This window comes from Ischnura elegans, chromosome 7, assembly GCF_921293095.1.
Source record: "Ischnura elegans chromosome 7, ioIscEleg1.1, whole genome shotgun sequence".
In the NCBI taxonomy this organism is placed as follows: Eukaryota; Metazoa; Arthropoda; class Insecta; order Odonata; family Coenagrionidae; genus Ischnura; species Ischnura elegans.
This window is the reverse complement of record NC_060252.1, coordinates 36,017,858-36,036,544: the sequence shown is the minus strand read 5'-3', so window position 1 is coordinate 36,036,544 and position 18,687 is coordinate 36,017,858. Positions and strand designations below refer to the sequence as shown.

The window sequence follows — 18,687 nt, the reverse complement described above, 5'->3', positions numbered from 1 at the left end:
CTTCCTCCCGATACCACATGATATATAAAGATGTTTGTTTCTTTGTAGCCTTTGTACCTGATGATGACGCCGCTGCGTCGAAACTAGTAGTACCACATAAATAAATTGGTGGATTTATACATAGTTTGTTCGCTTTTATTTATTAGAATGAACCTCCACAAAGTTGAGCCTGTTACGATAGAGATCTTCTTCTTCTTCTTCCTTCCAGGATTAGGCTACTAAGCCTGTTCCGGCTCCACATCACCATCTTTTCCTTACGATAGAGATTATTAAGTTAATTCTTCTTCCTAGCGACCACAAGAGAAGTAAACTCTGGTTTTGATTAATATGCCACGATTATTTGCGAAGCTAAGCAATATATAAATGCAGCAATGACCACTTCAATATACAGCTTATAATGAAAAATCAAATATTCAATGTAAATAAGAAACATACTTATGGTAGTGAGCAATGGAGGGCTGCTGTACATGCGTCTTACAATCACAATAGTATAGTATAGACATAAATAAATATTTTGAGAGAATTTACACAAACACGTGTTATTGAACCATGGGAAGAAAAGTCATAAAAATGTACAGTGGAGAGAATTACATTTCCTCCATTATTATACTAACAAAAATTACGTTCTTGATTGAAAAGAAGAAACAAAACAAAATTTAATCCCATCCAGAAATCTGATCTCAATGACACCAAAAATGTACACCAAACATCATGCAACCTAAATCCCGACAATACAATAAGGAATTTATAAGTTGTACCTCAATTCCACACATATTTGTTTTGATGTTTTTCTGATTAATTTACACTTTAATTCACACAATCACTTCTACTGTTTTTTTGGGGTATTATTCATGCATAAAAACTACGTATGTACATAACTTTTCTCCATAAAAATATTTAGTATGATTACTTAGAGAGAACTCCTTAATAATCATGTATGAACATAGTCCCTCTGATTTATTTTTGATCATCAACAAGAATCTTACACTGCTTAAGTAATTCATCATAATGCATACATTTTCATGATATATTACCAAAATAGTGACGTGCTGTGCGTAGCCGAATGCACACGAAAACTCAAATGGAAAGGATTCATTATTAAAGAATTAAAACGAAAGAAAAAAGAAAAACACGTTGACACAATGGGCGAATTCGTCTAGAAGTCCATGGCAGGGAATGTATTAATGAATTTGACATCAAACCAATCCCATGCCACAACCTGATCAAGTGAAATAGGTAAAGCAAAATTTAACCTAGTTCAATGCTAAATATATCAGGTAATAAAGAAACAATTTTAAAATATTCCGGCTTTGCTGGCTTGCATGACCTAAATTTGCATCAAACTGATACATTACATTAACTGTTGCTTTAAAATATTAATGAATTTGACATCAAACCAATCCCCTGCCACAACCTGTTCAAGTGAAATAGGTAAAGAAAAAGTTAACCTAGTTCAATGCTAAATATATCAGGCGTTAAAGAAACTATTTTAAAATCTTCAGACTTTGCTGTCTTGCACGACTTAAATTATCAGTGTAAGTGCTGTATGTTTGTAATTAAAATAAAAAAAATGGAACAGTAAGGAAAGACAAGTCCTTTAACAACGACATCTAATGCAAAATGACAAATAACCTAGCTAGTATAGTAAGACAACTCTTACAACTCTACGAACAAATGAGGATTCACCAGTAAATGATAAGCTCCTTTCAATAAGCAAGCCACTAACATAGGACTGTAGATTCAGTTCAACACCCAATTTTTCAATCAAGTAATTTGTTAAATCCTATGCTGGTACACTAAGGTACTTGTACTAGACGAAGGCAATTGATCAGAGATGGAATACTGTCAAGATGGAAGAGAACAAAATCGGATTTAATCTATCTTCACAATGCTAAAACTATTGTGCTGTATATAGTGAGTCAATCATATTTAAGCATAAATATTAAAGGGAAATTTCAGGAGTGTACTAGCATGAACTTGAAAATATAGTCTATTATACACGTGTATTATTTCATTGATATTTACACGTGCTCTGTTGGCTGTGCTCAGGAAAAATGAGAAGGAGAAAAGAACAATATTTTGCAGCCAATGTAAGCTCTCTCCTGAAATTTCCCTTTAATGTTGATGCATCCATTTGATTGACTCATTACACATGGCAAAATAGTACTGAAAAGGGAATTCTGGAACCGGAGCTGGATATGTTGTCCTGCAAAGATCTAAAGTTCTATCTCTTCTTTAAGCAGCCATTAAGGAGTTTCTCTTATTTATTTCTCTGCACTAAGTAATGTTCGCAGATCCAATCAGTCAGGTACTCACCGAGTGAAGACTGGCAGTCGTGCACCCATTATGTGGACTCGAAGCAGGAGGAGGGCTAGCGTTGTTGTCCCAAGGACCCCTAGCCTCTTCGCCACATCAGGCGTCCACCAACTAGGCGCCCACACCTTGCCTCCAATTGCAGATCGAATGAAGTGCTGGATGTCGCCCAGGCGAAGCTGTGATAAAAATGCAGGACTATTTAGATCATGCCTTAGGACAAAATGGGGCTAACTAACAACCATACGACGTTCCCTTGGAGGACAGGGGCTAAGCCTTGCCAGTAGGAAGTGTAACGGGAACCGATATTTATTTAACCATTCTGCTGTGGCAAAGTAGCAAGTGAATGGGGAGCCTCACTGAAAATATTTACCACAAGTATTTCCCTACTAATGATAATTTATATTAGGGACAGGGATGGCAAGAGAAATGAAACTAAAATATTTCATTTCGACCCGGAGGGAAACAAAAATACAAGGCCTAGGTTAAGTTTTGTTCCTACACTAAAATAAAATCACATAGGTTAGTTTTGATCTGGGATGAAACTGAATTAATTGAAACCCCACTGCTCATAGTTAAGTTTCGATCCCAGAAATGGAACGGATTTAATATTCATCATTAACTCTAAATTTTCCTGCTTGCAAAATATCCTTTTTGTGCGTGACATCATTTCACACGTTATGACTACAGCTTAAAACGTCGCTGTCTCCCATGTCTGTCCTGATCAGTTCTACCTAAACTAACGCATGATTTTGAGTCACCACTACAGATTACCAGCTCTAGCAGTTTTTGTGGGGCTCTATCTCCACCAGACTCCTTCACGATAGGCTACAATATCTCTGAAAAGTTTCAAATATCAAATGCCTTGTTCTGGAAATGTGCATTTTCAGATGTGTTGCACATGATGGTATAACTACCAGTATTTATGAGAATTTCCTCTATAATGCATCAAATTGAAAAAATGAACCAGCTCCAAGTTGGTTAGAATAATTACAGCATGATGGGACTTGTTCAGGAGACCCAAGATTCTTGACAGAAAGTCTCTGAAGTGTTAAAAATAACACTCTAATACGTAAGAGAGATGTTTGAAAACAAGAAGTACCTAGGGGAGGAGTCATAAGCTGCCAGGCAAGAGCTAGTGACGTCATTAACTTATTTGCAAAAGTGTTTAGCACTTTTATCAAGAGATAGCTTGAAATGTAGGAGATTAGAGTTAGAAAAATATGGGTCACTTTATTTTTCAAGCATTATCACTATTGACAATAAAAAGTAGGTCAATGAGTCCATTGGGAAGAGTTGACCCTCCTATGACCTTTGACAGACAAGTGCTCAGTTCACATCATAAATTTTTGTTGACCAACTCACACTTATCGGCTATTCAAATATCATTTTCTTCTTACCATGAGCACTAAGAAAGGGTACTCGAGAAAAACATGTTTAATAAAAGTATTATAACATGTGCATAAAGACATTTAGCTGCTGGTGAATCTTAAGCATGCTTATTTCAGTGCTGACCTTAATTCCTATTCAAAGGTGACAGGTGATGAGGCTGAAATAATTATTTAGTAAAAGTAAAAAGATTTGCTTAGTCATGAATTGGTCTACCACAAACTCGTTATATCACTCATGTTCTTTAATGTTAAAGATTCACTTTATACATATTTGATGATTTAATAACTGCTCGTGTTGTATTGAATCTCTTGTCCCATGCATCTTGACATCTGTTCTTTTACGTATCCTACGTCAACATTAACACATTGCTACATTCATGACAGTGAAAAACTATTTTGTTGTGCTCTCTCATTGTATTTCTTCTTTAACTGTGATTAGTATCTTCATTGCTCCAGTATCTCCTGATTAACAAATCTTTAAGTTCCTTCGATTATGGTAAAAGAAACATTAAATTTACACACAGGAATATGGAAATTATTTAAGAAAACCCTTCATGGGTCATAGTTTATAACTCGAATTAATAAATAAATGCTGACATTACTTAGCTGAATACATAAGTACAAGGTTATCGTACTCACGTTGTGGTACAGAAGAATTATGATAATTCTACCATTAATATAACATTAGGATACATTTTGAAATGATTTTGCCAAGTCGCAGCATGTGAAAGCTGGCTTCTTATCCTATGGCACATTGCATAGTCTTTTATATAAATTATATACTTAGCAAGAGCAAAGATTATTCGCCCGGTTTGATTGTCATTATTATTTTTATAAGACCACATTAAGACCTGCCCTTAATTTTTATTTGCTTTTGGAGTTGCCCTTTTATTAGTTATTGTCTATGTTTATCTACTTTTTGCTATACAAAGGCCTTTATGAGAAGAAAGTGATTGCTTACCATCAGCATTCGGCAAAGTAGGTTATAATAGAGAGTTTCTCAAGATAAATATGCCACTATAATTTCGATAATAGATACCCCTGCTATTGATGTAACATATTCTCATCTGCATTCATGAAAAATAATTGATAAAATTTCTGAAGTTTATTTGATTTTTGGCTTGGCCGAGTTGTCATTTATTAATATAAGTTTCATATCGGTAATGAGAGTTGAAAACTAACTGCAAGACTAATGTGGAAATTGTTCATCTTTCTGGAACATAACCTTTGGACGAATTTTGTTAAGATATAGATGGACTTATCAGTAGCCACTATTTTTCCCAGACAGAAGAGGAAACAGCAATTTCTGAATAACCAAAATACATTAATGTGAAGGGTAAACATTGACAGTGCAGGCCAAAGTAAACTTGTCAATTTGAGTGCAGCATGTAATGAAGAAAATTATTTGTATAGGGTTTGAATTCATTTTGTCTTGTGGTAGAGTCAATGATTCTCTCAGAGATATTATCATTCAAAATAACTCAGCCATTACAACAAGTTATTAAAACATGTAATTCATAGGCTTCTCTTCTAATAGTGGATGTAGTGTGTTTCATGCAGAAATATGAGCAAATCATGAAAACACTATCTCCTATTTTGCTCAGACTATCAGTGAGTGGACACTATTTTATACCTGCCAGCCAAGTCAGAATTGTAATTTTTTTATTATTCATAGAAGTTACATCATTGATTGGTTTTATTATAGCTCTGCCTCCTTATTGCTATCACTGAAAGTTTATTTTTATGATTTTCCATTGACACTAACCTTCTCCTTTCCATTGCTAAGTATTTCTTTAGCCTCAGTTTCCACCTTTATGAATAATGGTCAGACTTTGGGAAAATGTACCTAATAGATGCTTTAAAATCACTGCACTGCCATTAATGAGCACTTTTTACTTCATAATTTCTTGTTTACCCCTAAAAATTGAGTGTGGTACAAGGAATACCATTCTATAGCTAGTGTAGTTTATTTTGATTATAAGTTATAATTAGAGCCCTTGTAATCACATCCACAGGAGGGATTGATTTCTCAGAAGCTATTCTCTCATGAGCACTGTGCAAGAATAATTCACACTAAGTTCAGACTCCAAGAATACATAAATTCAGGAAAATTCATGAGTGAATATTCCATGAATTTATTTTAAACTACACTGATATTGATGCTTGTGGGTATATCTCAAAGTTATATCCTTGCAGAGAGAAAAATCATTTGGGTTTAAAAAAAATTACATGGAATAATACTTTTTAAGTACACTATTTATTTCATTCGGTTTTTAGCATGAATTTGTGAAAGCTGACCATTACAAGTTAGAGATGTCTGTACTCAATTATTAAATAGCTTTTTGATTCAGGCCCAGTACCATTTATTGACAATGCTTGCGATAACTTGAGAGAGTATGATTGAATAATCTCATGAACAACATCCTTATCCTTAGAAATAGCAGTTACTTGTAAGTTGATTTCTTTCCTTCATTTCCTCTCAAGCCTTTCTAACTATACATGTTCATGAATTTTTGAAAGTGAATGAGTCATATATGAAATCTGATGGCCTTTAAGTGTTATGCTATCACCTTTAAAAATTGGTAGGTGTGCACATAGCTACTTAAATATTAGAAGTGGATGATTTTATCTTTGAAACGTTCAGTGGATACGGTTAAAAAATGGTTTTATATTGGGTAAAAAGAGGATGCAGCTAAAAGATACTGGAACATTATGGACAAAAACAAAGGAATTGAGCTCACAGCCAGCACAGAGGTACTGAGATGGTGAGTGAGAATACAGAGGCCTTAATGGGAACACTTAATTAAAAGAGGGAAAAATAAATTGGATGAAGTTCAACATTAAAAAGCTTGAACTACGCTGATACACATAGAAAGAAGAGCTGAGGTTGATGTTCCATAATGCTTTCGGAGTAAATAATGAAGGATAAAATTAATTAAAATTTGAAGGTGGAAAGATGAGCCTACTATTAGAGTGTAGGGAAAATCTGCCACAGAAGATCCCAAGGGCCTGCACAACATTAATTTAATATAAAGATAAATAAACGACCTCAACTAAAGGATATTGCTTCCCTCAAAAGTCCTAGCCTCATTACATTAGAGCAGATGTCATATTTTTCAGTTTATGATAATTTCAAAAATTTAATCGGAGGTATTTTATATCGTTGCAAAAGAATCAGGAAAGATAAAATCCCTTTTTAATCTGAATGCTGTCCGCGAGTTTACTAACAGATGCAAAATGAAAAATATTGCATTTTTCATTTCCCTCAGTTCCCTGGAAAATCCAAGAAAAATTACAATTATTTTGAAATCTAACGTGGCAACTTCCTATGTTGTTTGTAAAGGAGAGTCAGTTTTTTTCAATATCTCTCAGAATTTTCAATGGAATTTGATGAGATGCCTCCAATGGCTCACTTTTCCACTGAAAAAGCAATTCTAACCACATGTCATCTTATTGATTGAGTAGTGTGACTTCTAGCCTAGGAATTTTCTTATTAGCCAATTTATTTCAATATATTTATCAATTTAATTTTATCATTAGCCGAATGATTTATGCAATGGAGGAGCTATGCCCAAAATACTTAAGTACATAACCTTAGTTTATGAATGTAAATATTTGCCATCACAGTAATTGGTGAGATTTTCCTTACGTTTTTCAGAATAACAATTTTAAATTATTATGTCCTACTTAGAGGGTAGACTTACAATATTTGAGCTTCTTAATGAGATACGAAAGAGACTGAAGATTTGCATGGAGTGACTAATAAGTGAGAAGGGGATGTTTAAACCATGACTGAGGTAAGGATGTCAGGGAATAGGAGAAAAGGTTGGAAGTGGATTCTATTTGGGGATAAAATGAAAGGGAATAATAAATATAGAGTAGAGTTCAATAAGTAAGGAGGGGAGGGCAGGCCGGGTGGTTCACAAAATAATGCATGCAAATGTGCATTACCAGAGTATATTTTAGTTTTATAGGGTTATATTTAGTTAAATTAGATGCTGAATATTTGGTATTATGTGGTTATGCATAGCCTGTTGCTCGATATACAATGGGGTTCATTATTTTGTAAAAACAATTCCTCAACATTTGATTATGAATGTAGGAATTTAGCACAAATGCATTCGGTTGTAGTTTTTAGAGCTATCTTTGTAATATTTGTTTTTAGGACATGTTTGGGGACATGCTAATTTCTGTTAAATGCTGCACTTTTACCTGATTGTGTCTGGTTACTGAACAGCCTCTTTCACTTATTATAAATAAATGCATTTTTGTGCCACAAGTATTTGATTTGAATTTGATGTTTAGAATTTGCCATTTTGATAAAAGAAGTAAGTTTAAGCTCTTGAAACCCCTGTGTAACAGAGGCAAGGCAGGAACACAATATTTGTGAACTCATTAGTCTAGACGAGACGACTAATGGATCTGATATGATGAATTCCACCTTATCGGACTAAACAAAACTAAGAGGGGAGTTCATTACTGGTAATTACGTTTGTGGTCAATCTCTGTTTACTGCCTGTAGCACAATACAATTTTGCGTGGTCTTCAATGAACACTCATAACTGTTTCAAAAGAATCAATACTTACCTTTTGGGCAACAAACAACTCGTAAACGACGCACACTCCTGTAATTGTGATGCCTTGTTCCTTGCAAAACATCGCAGTTGCCACGGAAATCATGGAAAATGCCAAATACCTCCAACCTGTAAATGAATTATAACGAATGAAAAGATGTACAGATAATAAATGCACACATTATTCTTAATGAATATTTCCCCAAAAACCTACTTGTTTCCTTCCGTTTCTTGGCTGCCTTCGTATAAAATATTAATGCTGCCAAGAAAAACACTGAAGATAATGTCTCGGCTCTCCCTACAACTCCAGTAACCTGAAATTATAAGACACAAATAATTGAAAAAGATGAAGATAATCAAGGAGGCTATAATATCATTCCAACGTTACTGAGTGAATAAAAATAATTTGAGTATGGTTCGAGAGATTAGAGTGATTGCGGCAATTGCCGGGTAGTACGTTTTGAGTTTAGGTGGAGACCAATGATTCTCTCTCTAACAAATGTTTGCCTGACTAATGTATGACATGTAAGATGCATTGTTAAGCATGATTCAAGATGGGAAATGGTAACGTGGGAAAAATAATTAAGGGAAAATTGAAGGAAAAGCCCTCTTGGATGACCAAGAAATAAGTACTTGCGGCAGATAAAGAAGGCAACAAGAGAGGAGAAGATTTTGCAACTAAAGCAACTAATACAAAATAGAATTAAGGAATAGAAATGATAGAGATACAGTATACCTGCCCATGACTGAAAAGCTACGAATGAACGAAAGATAACTGGTTGACCAGGCACTTCATTTCATTGTGAATTATTTTATTGACCAATTTTATACATCATTGAGTTTTTCTTCAGGAATTTTTGTCTTTGAAAATAATTTTTTCCGTGCTGGCAGTTTGATAGCTTTACTTTATTATAGGCATTACTAACATTGACATGGGAGTGAAATTATCATAAATAAGGACGGTTTTGTCGATTGAACAATAGACTTGATCCAAAAATATATTCTGGACCGCAGTTAAATTCACTGTTTTTCATAAAAAAACAACCATGATCAATTTCTTTCCGTAGCCGTAACGTCGAAAGGGAATTATCAAAACTATAACTTTAAAATAATAAGTATTTTGCGACCGTTCTTCAAGAAGAACTACGTCTCAAATTAAAGCAGCGCAACGAAGCTGTGCGCCAGTTCGTAGCTCATGTACTGCGGAGGACAGAGGTTGCACGCATGCATAGACGGGAAAGGGGGAGAGAGCTTTCCACGGGTGCAATTGAAGAAGCAGCCAAGAGTCCTGAGCGGACCTCCCGAAAAGAGACCTGACTGACACGACGCGCTCACCAGCCCGTGAGCAAAGCCGTTCCAGTTACCCTAGTCATACGATAGATTGGGCGATGATCACAAAGTCAGGGACGTACGGTGACGTACAAATAATCTTCCTTTTTCGCGAACTATATATAAAAGACCGCTACGGATTTCATTGAGACTCAAAACCTGGTATTGCGGCGGGTAGTGTAGGCACTTGGTTGATTCCTCATTCATGTATTGCCAAATAATGTTCCAAGTAGCACTAACTGGTCGACATAGGTATTTTTGGAACGATAACAGTTACGCTATGTGAGTTGATCTCGGTGCAATTACTTATGAATTCGAATGAATGTCGCAGGCTTTGTGAGAGTCAACCCCCTGCATCACAAATGCGTACTTGTCGCTGTTGTTGCACCTATGTAACATGTAGCGTTGAGCATATTGGGTGAAATGCCTGCCACACGCCTTAGGAGTGGCCTTCAGGGTATTGTGTAGGTGTAGCACCGACGGCAGATTAATTGCCTATCGATCACGCAATCACGCGATTACGTTTAATTATTCGAGCCGCGGCGGCGGACTCTTTGAGGATGGCAGGGGAGGGTGCAACTCGGAGGTCACGGGAAATACCTCGACCGGTACTGGCTCACCAAAACATGATATTCTCTTCTCTCTCGCTAGGAAAACAATGCGAACGTTGACGACGAATCATTTATAGGCTACAAATGAAAGCGCAGCAGAACGTAGAATGTAATTTCGAGCCTCGGTCGTGATCAATAACCGCGCGACGCAATGATAAAACCGAAGTTAGGGCTTTAGTCAGGAGGTGCAGGAGCAATCTTTTTCCGTGCATGCATAATTCAGATGCCGTGTAGGTCAATCAATGTAATTGTGTCCCGATATCACGACCCCTCCTCCCACGCCATATTTGTCCCGACTAGGTTTTGCGTCCGTAGCGCTGGCTATATGCATCTAGATGCAACCAGAACTCCAATGCGATAAAGTAGCATTTCGTGCAGGCAAGCAATTCGTGCATTGAGTGCTAGCTTATCGCTTGAAAGGGAGTTTTTATTTCCCTTCAAATCAGCTTCAACACTAAACCCCGTTTTAGTAGCTTTGTGGCGGAGGGTAAGTATGGATGTTAACCGAACCGAAAGGAAATAATTTAAAAAAATGAGATGTCATTAATCTGAAGGACGTGAAATATCTATTATCAACTGCAATGACATTGAGGGCATAGCAATTGTAGGTTAGCTATCCCTGCGAGGTGGGTAATTGTGAGTGTCAGGCGTAGTTAAAGAGATTTATGCACATAATTCCTTTGCTATTAGAGTTGGTACTTACGGCCTCGGTGTGGATGGGATGGACGGCGAAAAGCATAGCAGCTATGAAACTCGAAATTTCAGGCAGAAACATGGAACACATCCTAGAAGTAAACAAGAAATATGCAGAATACTCATCAGAATCATCGAGTCGATCGCATTAATTGGTCATGCTGAGGCCAAGAAACACTACAAGTAAGATAATACTTAAACAATGTAAATCTAACCTTGCCCTCAGGATTGTTTACTAATCGTCACTCACCTGAAGTACATGAGACAAACTACCCCATGTAACAGCATGTTAACGAGATGGTAGCCCATCGGCTCCAGCTGATGAAGGTAGTAATTCCATCGGAATGTCAGGACGCAAAGCGGCCGGTAGGATTTATGGCTTTGCTCCTGTGAAATAATTAATTTTTGAGTAAAAATAGATTCCGGCATTACATCACAAACTCATCCATTTCATAAAAAAATCGGCCCTACCTTTTGCATCGGTGTGCCCCAAAAGTCATTGAGAAATAAATTTTTTAAGGGCGTATGCGGCCGGAGATCTCTATTATCCTTAATGGCACTAATATCGTCGAAAGCGAATCCACAGTAACAACTATTGTAGTAGCAAATAACACACGTAAGGAATACAACCGTGGACAAGGCATGTTGAATAGCCATGTTTCTTGGATCGTGTTGGGAACTTAAAATTTCTGAAAATAGGTGAAAAAAATCACACGAGCATCGTAATTGGGGCAATCAGTTTCACAATTCTTGGAAAAAGCAAGTACACAAGCGGTGTTGCTGTAGCGAGAATTTTCTCGTCACCAAAAACACCGGAGGAAGCTTGCAATAGTCCTTGCAATTAATAACATCGTGAAATCTTGTCTTCACATACACTGCGTTTCAAGAGTAGATGGTATATTTGCTGCATAAAGCACGTCTTCGATGCAATCAAGTAATAACATATTTCGGGCCATGAAAAAGAGTAACTCTTCCATCCGAATCCTCCAATTCCGTGTTTACGGAAATTCTCGGCGAAGCAGGCAGACGTCTCCCATATCCACCTAAACGACACATATCGCTTCTCCCGTGTTCATATCCAATTTTCCGCACCAGACGAATAGCGTAATCCAGTGGTGGAGCGAAGTTCACGAATCACTAAAAATATTTCCTCACCAAAACACTTCACTCACAGCACAACACCTTAAGTTAAAACCGTCGAAACTAAACAACACGACTTCCGTCATGTCAAAGATTCAGGCTCACACTCACTTATATACGTAGTTTATAAAATCAGGAGAAGAACCACGTAAATGGTGTTAACGCCAGGGTGCAGGAACGTTTGTTAGTCAACGCTAGATGTGTACTTGAGCACATCTTGTCACTACAGTGGCAGTAGGTGTATTCCTTTGCGTTGTTATATTGGAACTGCTCCAGCCACCACAGCTGCCATACTGCAACTTAGATCACGTGACCTCGAGCCCCCAGCCCTGCAACGCCATCTCTGTAGGTGAACGGCAAACTAGCCACAATGCGGCCTTCCTACGAATTAATTGATGATTTGAAAAAGGTGATTTAAGTGTATGGCTAACCATTCAGTATTTAAGCCGTTTAAATGCCAATGCTATTGTACAATGTGTTGAGCGTAGTTAAGTTCGATGCAGTATCGACCTTTGGTCCCACGAGTAACTGCGCAGGTGCAGAAATTCCGGCAAAAATGAAAGGAGGGAGGGCTACGGAGGAGCTAAGGGGCAGGGGTGCTGTAAGGGACCCCGGGAAAGGAAGCCAATCACTTGCGACAGTAGAGGCGGCCGCTGGGGTACCAATGCACCCGACGCCAGCATGTCTTCTGATCTTTCAGCTCTCTTGGCTATGCCAACAGATTTTATACTCTCCCCTTACATGTGTATTAAAAGACATTTTTTCTAAAATGTGTAGGTTAGCATGAAACCTAGCGTGCTCGTTGTATGTATTATGTGGATATCCTAGTATTACTGTTAAAAGTTGCATATCACTGACTAGTTTTATAGACGTTTAATGCGAATAGACTTTCAAATTAGTTAGAAATTTAACGTATTTCAGTAGAAACAAAAAAAAACACGAGGAAATCTTCTTCAGAAAAATATCTCTAATGCATAAAATAATATTGTTATAATGGTTTATCTAATGGTTAAAAAATATCGAAGCTATTTTGGAATTGAAAGGATTTGGAAGACAATTTAAATATCATGTTTTGCTGACGTCATTAGCCAGTGGCAAGGCAAATCATGTTTCAAAGTAGTAAAAAATGTGAGTATTCCTCTGTTGCTACGACGATTATATTCTGAATTTTTAAGTGAAAACTTCTTAGGCTCACCGTGCACATTATAGTGACTAGGTGCAGAATTATGGATTCGTGCTACTCAGGAAATCCGCTTCATTCATGCATCGACAGGCGCCTATGATGTAAGATGTTCTAATTCATTAGTCCCGAAACACTGGCGATGGAACCGTGAATATTGAGGATATGAGGAAGTGCAATTAGATATAGATTTTGCGATCAGAAAATTTTCAGGGCATATTTTACCACATTTGTTTACCCTTACTGCCTTGAGGAGAGATTTGACTTTTTTTCCAAACATTATTTCTCCCTTTACCACCGCATGGAAATATAAAGTATTTTAATCGCCGTTGTGCTCTCTACTATGTATTTCAATTTTGATTTGCTTATAGTTTTATTTTATCGTTCACGATGGTGCTCTTATTTCCTTCAAGTCAGTTAAACAATAAGTATATCAGGATGTAAACCAATCCCATGACGTCTCAGGTTCTTCCGGTTCAATTTTACGTTTTATATTATCTGATGTGAGCCATTTATACATCATACTATAGGCGTGACAGAGTAACGATATCAATTTTTCGCGATTGAATGAAAAGTGAAAATTTGCAAGCGCGCGAAAACGCGACGGCTAAGTATGAATGGTGGGAAAAGCCCGCCTGACGAAGCCCGCCGGAGGTAAAAAAATCGGACAGGAAATCAGGAAAATTACAGTGAAATCGAAAATGGAAAGTTGGCGTGCAACCATTTGTTAGATAACAATATGGACCTTAAAAATTCTCTTTGGATCTTAGCTGCTCACGCTCTTTGAGCGGTTTAGAAAACATTATGAGGATCCAAAATAATCCAGGAGTAGTTTGGATGGATTTTTCACGCATTTAATCGTTGAGTATAATGCTGCACATCGCAACAATTGCTACATTATCATTTCGATCTTAAACATTTTTCGTTGATTTTTTTCCGGGTTTACTCGCTGAAGCTGACAGTTGACTTGCATAGATAGCTGTTGACTTTTAGGCTCAGCTCAGACGAGTGGAAAGCTGCTGCATAGTAGGTATTAAGAAGAGAGCAAGAATCGGTTTTCATTCGATCTACTAGCGAAGTTGATGCAGTTCCCCTGAGAACACATTGGGAGCCGATGACTATGAGGTCAAGATAAAAGAAAAATATCTAATTATCTATGGATATATCGCAAGCGGCTACTGTTGAGTTTACAACGCCGGCAAAGAATTTTATTACATAATGATTTTTTTCAATATATTTGCTAGCAAGGATCAATGACAAACCAAAATGTATTTTAATTTTCTCACGAAGGAGGGGAGATAGAATTATTTATCCTTTGCAAACTTTATTTCTTTTGTTTTTGTTCCTCTCACGTCATGAAGCGCATTGGCACTCTTGAGAAACTTCTGTGATGATGGTCGTCGCGAGATACCTCTTCGGAGCCACTACTAAAGTAGTCTACTGCCACATTTAAAGCAGACTTCGCGCTCTGTAAAAGATTGAGCCTACCTCATGACGATATAGTATTTAGAGGAGGCGACCGACGGCTGAGGTCATTTGCGCCATGGGATAAGGGTGAGGAGGGAGGTGTGGAGAGAAACCCGGTGTCAGCACTAGCGTGCCCTAAACGAAAGGCCCCTAGGGGACCACGGCCTAACGTCCCATCCGACGGACGGAGTGCTACTCTTGAAGTACCCTCCACTTGGCATTCAAGCAGGTATCGGGCAGCCTACCTTAAGGTGCGTTTACACTATGTAGCATGTTATGTAAAAAAAGTTACATATAACATGTTTTGCGAAAAGTTTACAAATGCGTGTAACATGTAACATTGTGTTATAAAACAAAAATTCGTGTTATACAACATTTTCCACACGAAGCGGAAAACCAAAAACTTGATGTATAACACGATATTTTTTTATAACACAATGTTACATGTAACATGTTACACGGATTCGTAACTTTTTCGTAAAACATGTTGTATGTACCTTGTTTTATATAACACGTTACGCAGTGTAAACGCACATTTACTTACTCTTGACTCCCATATCCTATATCCCATCCAAGGCGGTATTTGTCTTCATCAAGCAGCCGTATCCAATTCTCCCTGCACGTGGCATCGTCTTCAGCTCCTCCAAGCTTCCGCCGATCTGTCTTCGCTTGGTCCTTCCATCGTTTCTTTGGACGTCCGCGGGGCCTCCTTCCTGTTGGATTGCTTCTTCATACTTCTTGCAGCAAAGTTTGATCTTCTCTTCTTATTAAATGCCCTGTCCACCTCAATCTTCTGCTTTTGCCTTCAGCGACAATGTCTGAAGATTTATGGATATTCCTGATTTCTTAGTTGGATTAAACTCGCCATGTGTCACCTTCTTTGGTAGGTCCAAATATTTTTAAAAATCTACGTCATGAGGATGGAAAAAAATACAGGATTTTGAATGCATTTTTCATGCGTTTATAAGCTGGTGAAAAAAGCCTCCCTTACTTCAAGAGTGCGAGTAAAGGGGACTTGCATGTAGGAGGCCTAATTCCATCCCGCAGAAGGCTGACTTCTTGTGCCACTTCGGTCGCATTTTAATCGGTTATCGAAAATGTCCGCGGCGCGGTGATGAGTGCAATGCGATCGACTTTTTCCCAATATTTTGCAATATGATGTTTGTAATTACGAGCAATAGCATTGAAAAAATATGAATTTGATGGATCACTTCACCGTGTACATGAATTTCGGTTAACACCCCTAATTATACCTCATTTCCCCGTTAAACTCGGATCACTTCGTCCGTCAGAGACGCGAGTGGCGACTTTTGTAAACCCATTTAAATGCGCGGTGGGTGACAACACATTTAGAGGCAGACTTGGTGCGAGGGATATTAGATTCTACCTCAGTAGCCACCCAATAGTGGCTCTTCATTGGCACCTTAAACTGGCTAAGAGATGAAAACCTATGAATAGCCAATAACTGATTTCTGGGGGGCACTATACCTCCCAAAATCGTCCTTTTGGATAAGGGGGCAATGTTCCTTCCGTGACTCTGGATATTTATTAAGCACGTAGGTATATAAAAACATTTGTATACCAATTAACATCCTTAACTCTCCCAAATTTCCGCGTGAAACTCGGATCACTTCGTCCGTCAGAGACGCGAGTGGCGACTTTAGTAAACCCATTTAAATGCGCGGTGGGGTGACAACACATTTAGGGGCAGACTTGGTGCGAGTGGTCAAAATAAGGTTTTTTGCTCGGGGATATAAACATCGTGGCTTTTAAAAAGCGCCGACGTCGCCAGCCGCCGGATATCTCTTTCTCGCTGTGTTTGGCCCGGATCGATCGGGGCCGTTTGTCTGAGCGTGAGACCCCTTACCCCCTCCGACCAACCCCCCCCCCCACACACAACGTTCCTCCTCTCGAGTATTAGGGGGGGAGGGGGCTCTGGCCGAGTTGCGCACGCCCCCTGCCCCCTCCCCACCCACCCACCCTAGGCCGTGCAGCGTGCAGGGCAGTTGGAAGGTCAGTCAGTCTTCTTCGCACGGCCCTGCGCACGCCAACGACTCCTGGACGATATGGATGCAATGGCACACTCGTTGTCCCCCGTGCGTGCATCTTCAATCAAGCACGTGCGTTAACAGATACGCCCTTTTATACACTTCCGGTTGGTTTAGTGGCTAGAGTCCTGACTTCCCACTCCGAGGGTCTCACTCAGTGGTTCAACCCGAAGGTTTGGTTTGGTTAGGTGAGGGTAGAGCTCACCACGGACTGAAGCACGGGCGTGTGAATTTCACGCATTCAGGGAGTGGGTTCATATCAAGGAGTTGGCGAGGTGGATTCCCACCCTGTAGGTTCAGGTTCAGTTCTCGACGGTGGCAGAGGTTTTTCAGAGCCTGCCCGATCCCTCCTTGAGTGATTGATGAAGGATACTTCAATAACAGCACTCCATCTGTCGGATTGAACGTTAAACAGTGGTCCCCTTGGGGCCTTTCGTCAAGAGCCGGCTAATTCCGACGCCGGGTTTCGTTCCACTGTTGTTCCCCATCCTCCTTAATTACGTAAATGACCTCAGCTGTCGGTCGCCTCTTCCAGGTACCATTAGCAGTAGCACTCGTTGACTCATTGCATTCTATCTTCGATCAGGCCCGTGCGTAAACAGAGACGCCCCTTTTATACACTCCAGTAATCCGGTCGTAAGAGGGCTGGCTTCCCACTCTGCGGGTACAGGTTCAAATCCCGGCTTAGAGATTTAACAGAGGCAGTCCGATCCCTGCGTGGCTCTTTGTGAAGGGCGCTTTTAGCACAGTACTCCATCCGTCGGACTGGACGTTAAGCAGTGGTCCCCTTGGCGCCTTTCGTCAAGAGCCGGCAAGTTCCGACGCCGGGTTACTCTCCACCCATCCTTTCCCACCCTCCTATGTTGCGTAAATAATTTTACCTGTCGGTCGCCTCCTCCAGATGCCATTGATACCTCCAGGTACCACGTTTCGAAAACCGGCGAGAGAAACAATCGGGGATCAGGTTGGTGCGATAGCTTGAGTGTTGACTCCTCACCCCGTGGATCCGGGTTCAAATCCCGTCCGTGAGAGAGATTTTTCAGAGCCTGCCCGATTCCTCCTTGGCGCCTTTCGCCAGGCTGACGCCTGTCGCCGGGTTTTTCTCTCCGCACTTCCCTAATGGTGCCAATGAATTCAACAGTCAGTCGACTCCTCCAAATACGTACACAACTACCTGACCTTCATGCTTTTCTCTGCATTGGAAATGTTTCCGCATTTTTTTTGCCGGGTACCGGGCCGTTTGCCGTTCTATTGTGTCCAAAGCAGTTTCAATACCTTTGAACCGTAAAAGATCATAATCTGAGTTTTTGTTGACGATGATAACCTGTATTATGGTACATTATAGGAAAATATGTTCCCTGTCCTGCATTTTCAGCCCCAAGAGGACCTATGATATGAAGTGATAGTACTTTGAACTTTTCCACATAAAAATTTATTTCAACGGAGTCGACATGTTTTACTGTACCGCAGCATTATCAAGACTCATAATGCTGCAGTGCAGTGAAACATGTCGACTATAAATAATAATGTTGAAATAAGGTTTTATGTGAAAAAGTGCAAAGTACTATCACTTCATATCTTATAATGGATCTCCACGAAGTATCGGCCTCCTCAATTCAATTTTCTATGGGGACCCCTTTCGATTAAGTATGGTGTATTTGGGGGGGGGGGGGGATGTCAAGCCGAATCTTTTTTAGAGGGGTTGGGTTTTAGCAAAGATTAATTAATTTTTTCCGCAAAGAGCTAAAATGCATGGTACTGCGCAATCAGTTAGGCTGTTGAGAATTTATCGGCCTCAGACGGCATCTGGTGCCCAAGAGTTGTTTATACGGCCCTGGTTAACACTGATTAGACAAACAAAATTAAAAGGCAAAGGAGAAACAAATTTTGTGGCTGGGAACCGCTAAAGGTCAAAGTTTGAGCTTTTTTGGCGGTAAATAC

General features: G+C 39.2%; 1 protein-coding gene across 1 annotated transcript in view; it reads right to left on the bottom strand.

Annotated features, from left to right (window-relative positions):
* LOC124161844 (protein O-mannosyl-transferase Tmtc3) overlaps nucleotides 1-12,337 on the bottom strand; it is a 45,228-nt gene extending 32,891 nt beyond the window's left edge. The window contains exons 1-6 of the mRNA XM_046538062.1: nucleotides 11,383-12,337; nucleotides 11,162-11,298; nucleotides 10,922-11,003; nucleotides 8,493-8,592; nucleotides 8,292-8,407; nucleotides 2,317-2,492 (exon numbers count right to left, since the gene is read on the bottom strand). Coding sequence (XP_046394018.1) covers nucleotides 2,317-2,492; nucleotides 8,292-8,407; nucleotides 8,493-8,592; nucleotides 10,922-11,003; nucleotides 11,162-11,298; nucleotides 11,383-11,568 — 797 coding nt within the window. The 5' untranslated portion in view covers nucleotides 11,569-12,337. The remainder of the gene's footprint in view (nucleotides 1-2,316; nucleotides 2,493-8,291; nucleotides 8,408-8,492; nucleotides 8,593-10,921; nucleotides 11,004-11,161; nucleotides 11,299-11,382) is intronic.
* Between the last annotated feature and the right edge of the window lie 6,350 nt (nucleotides 12,338-18,687).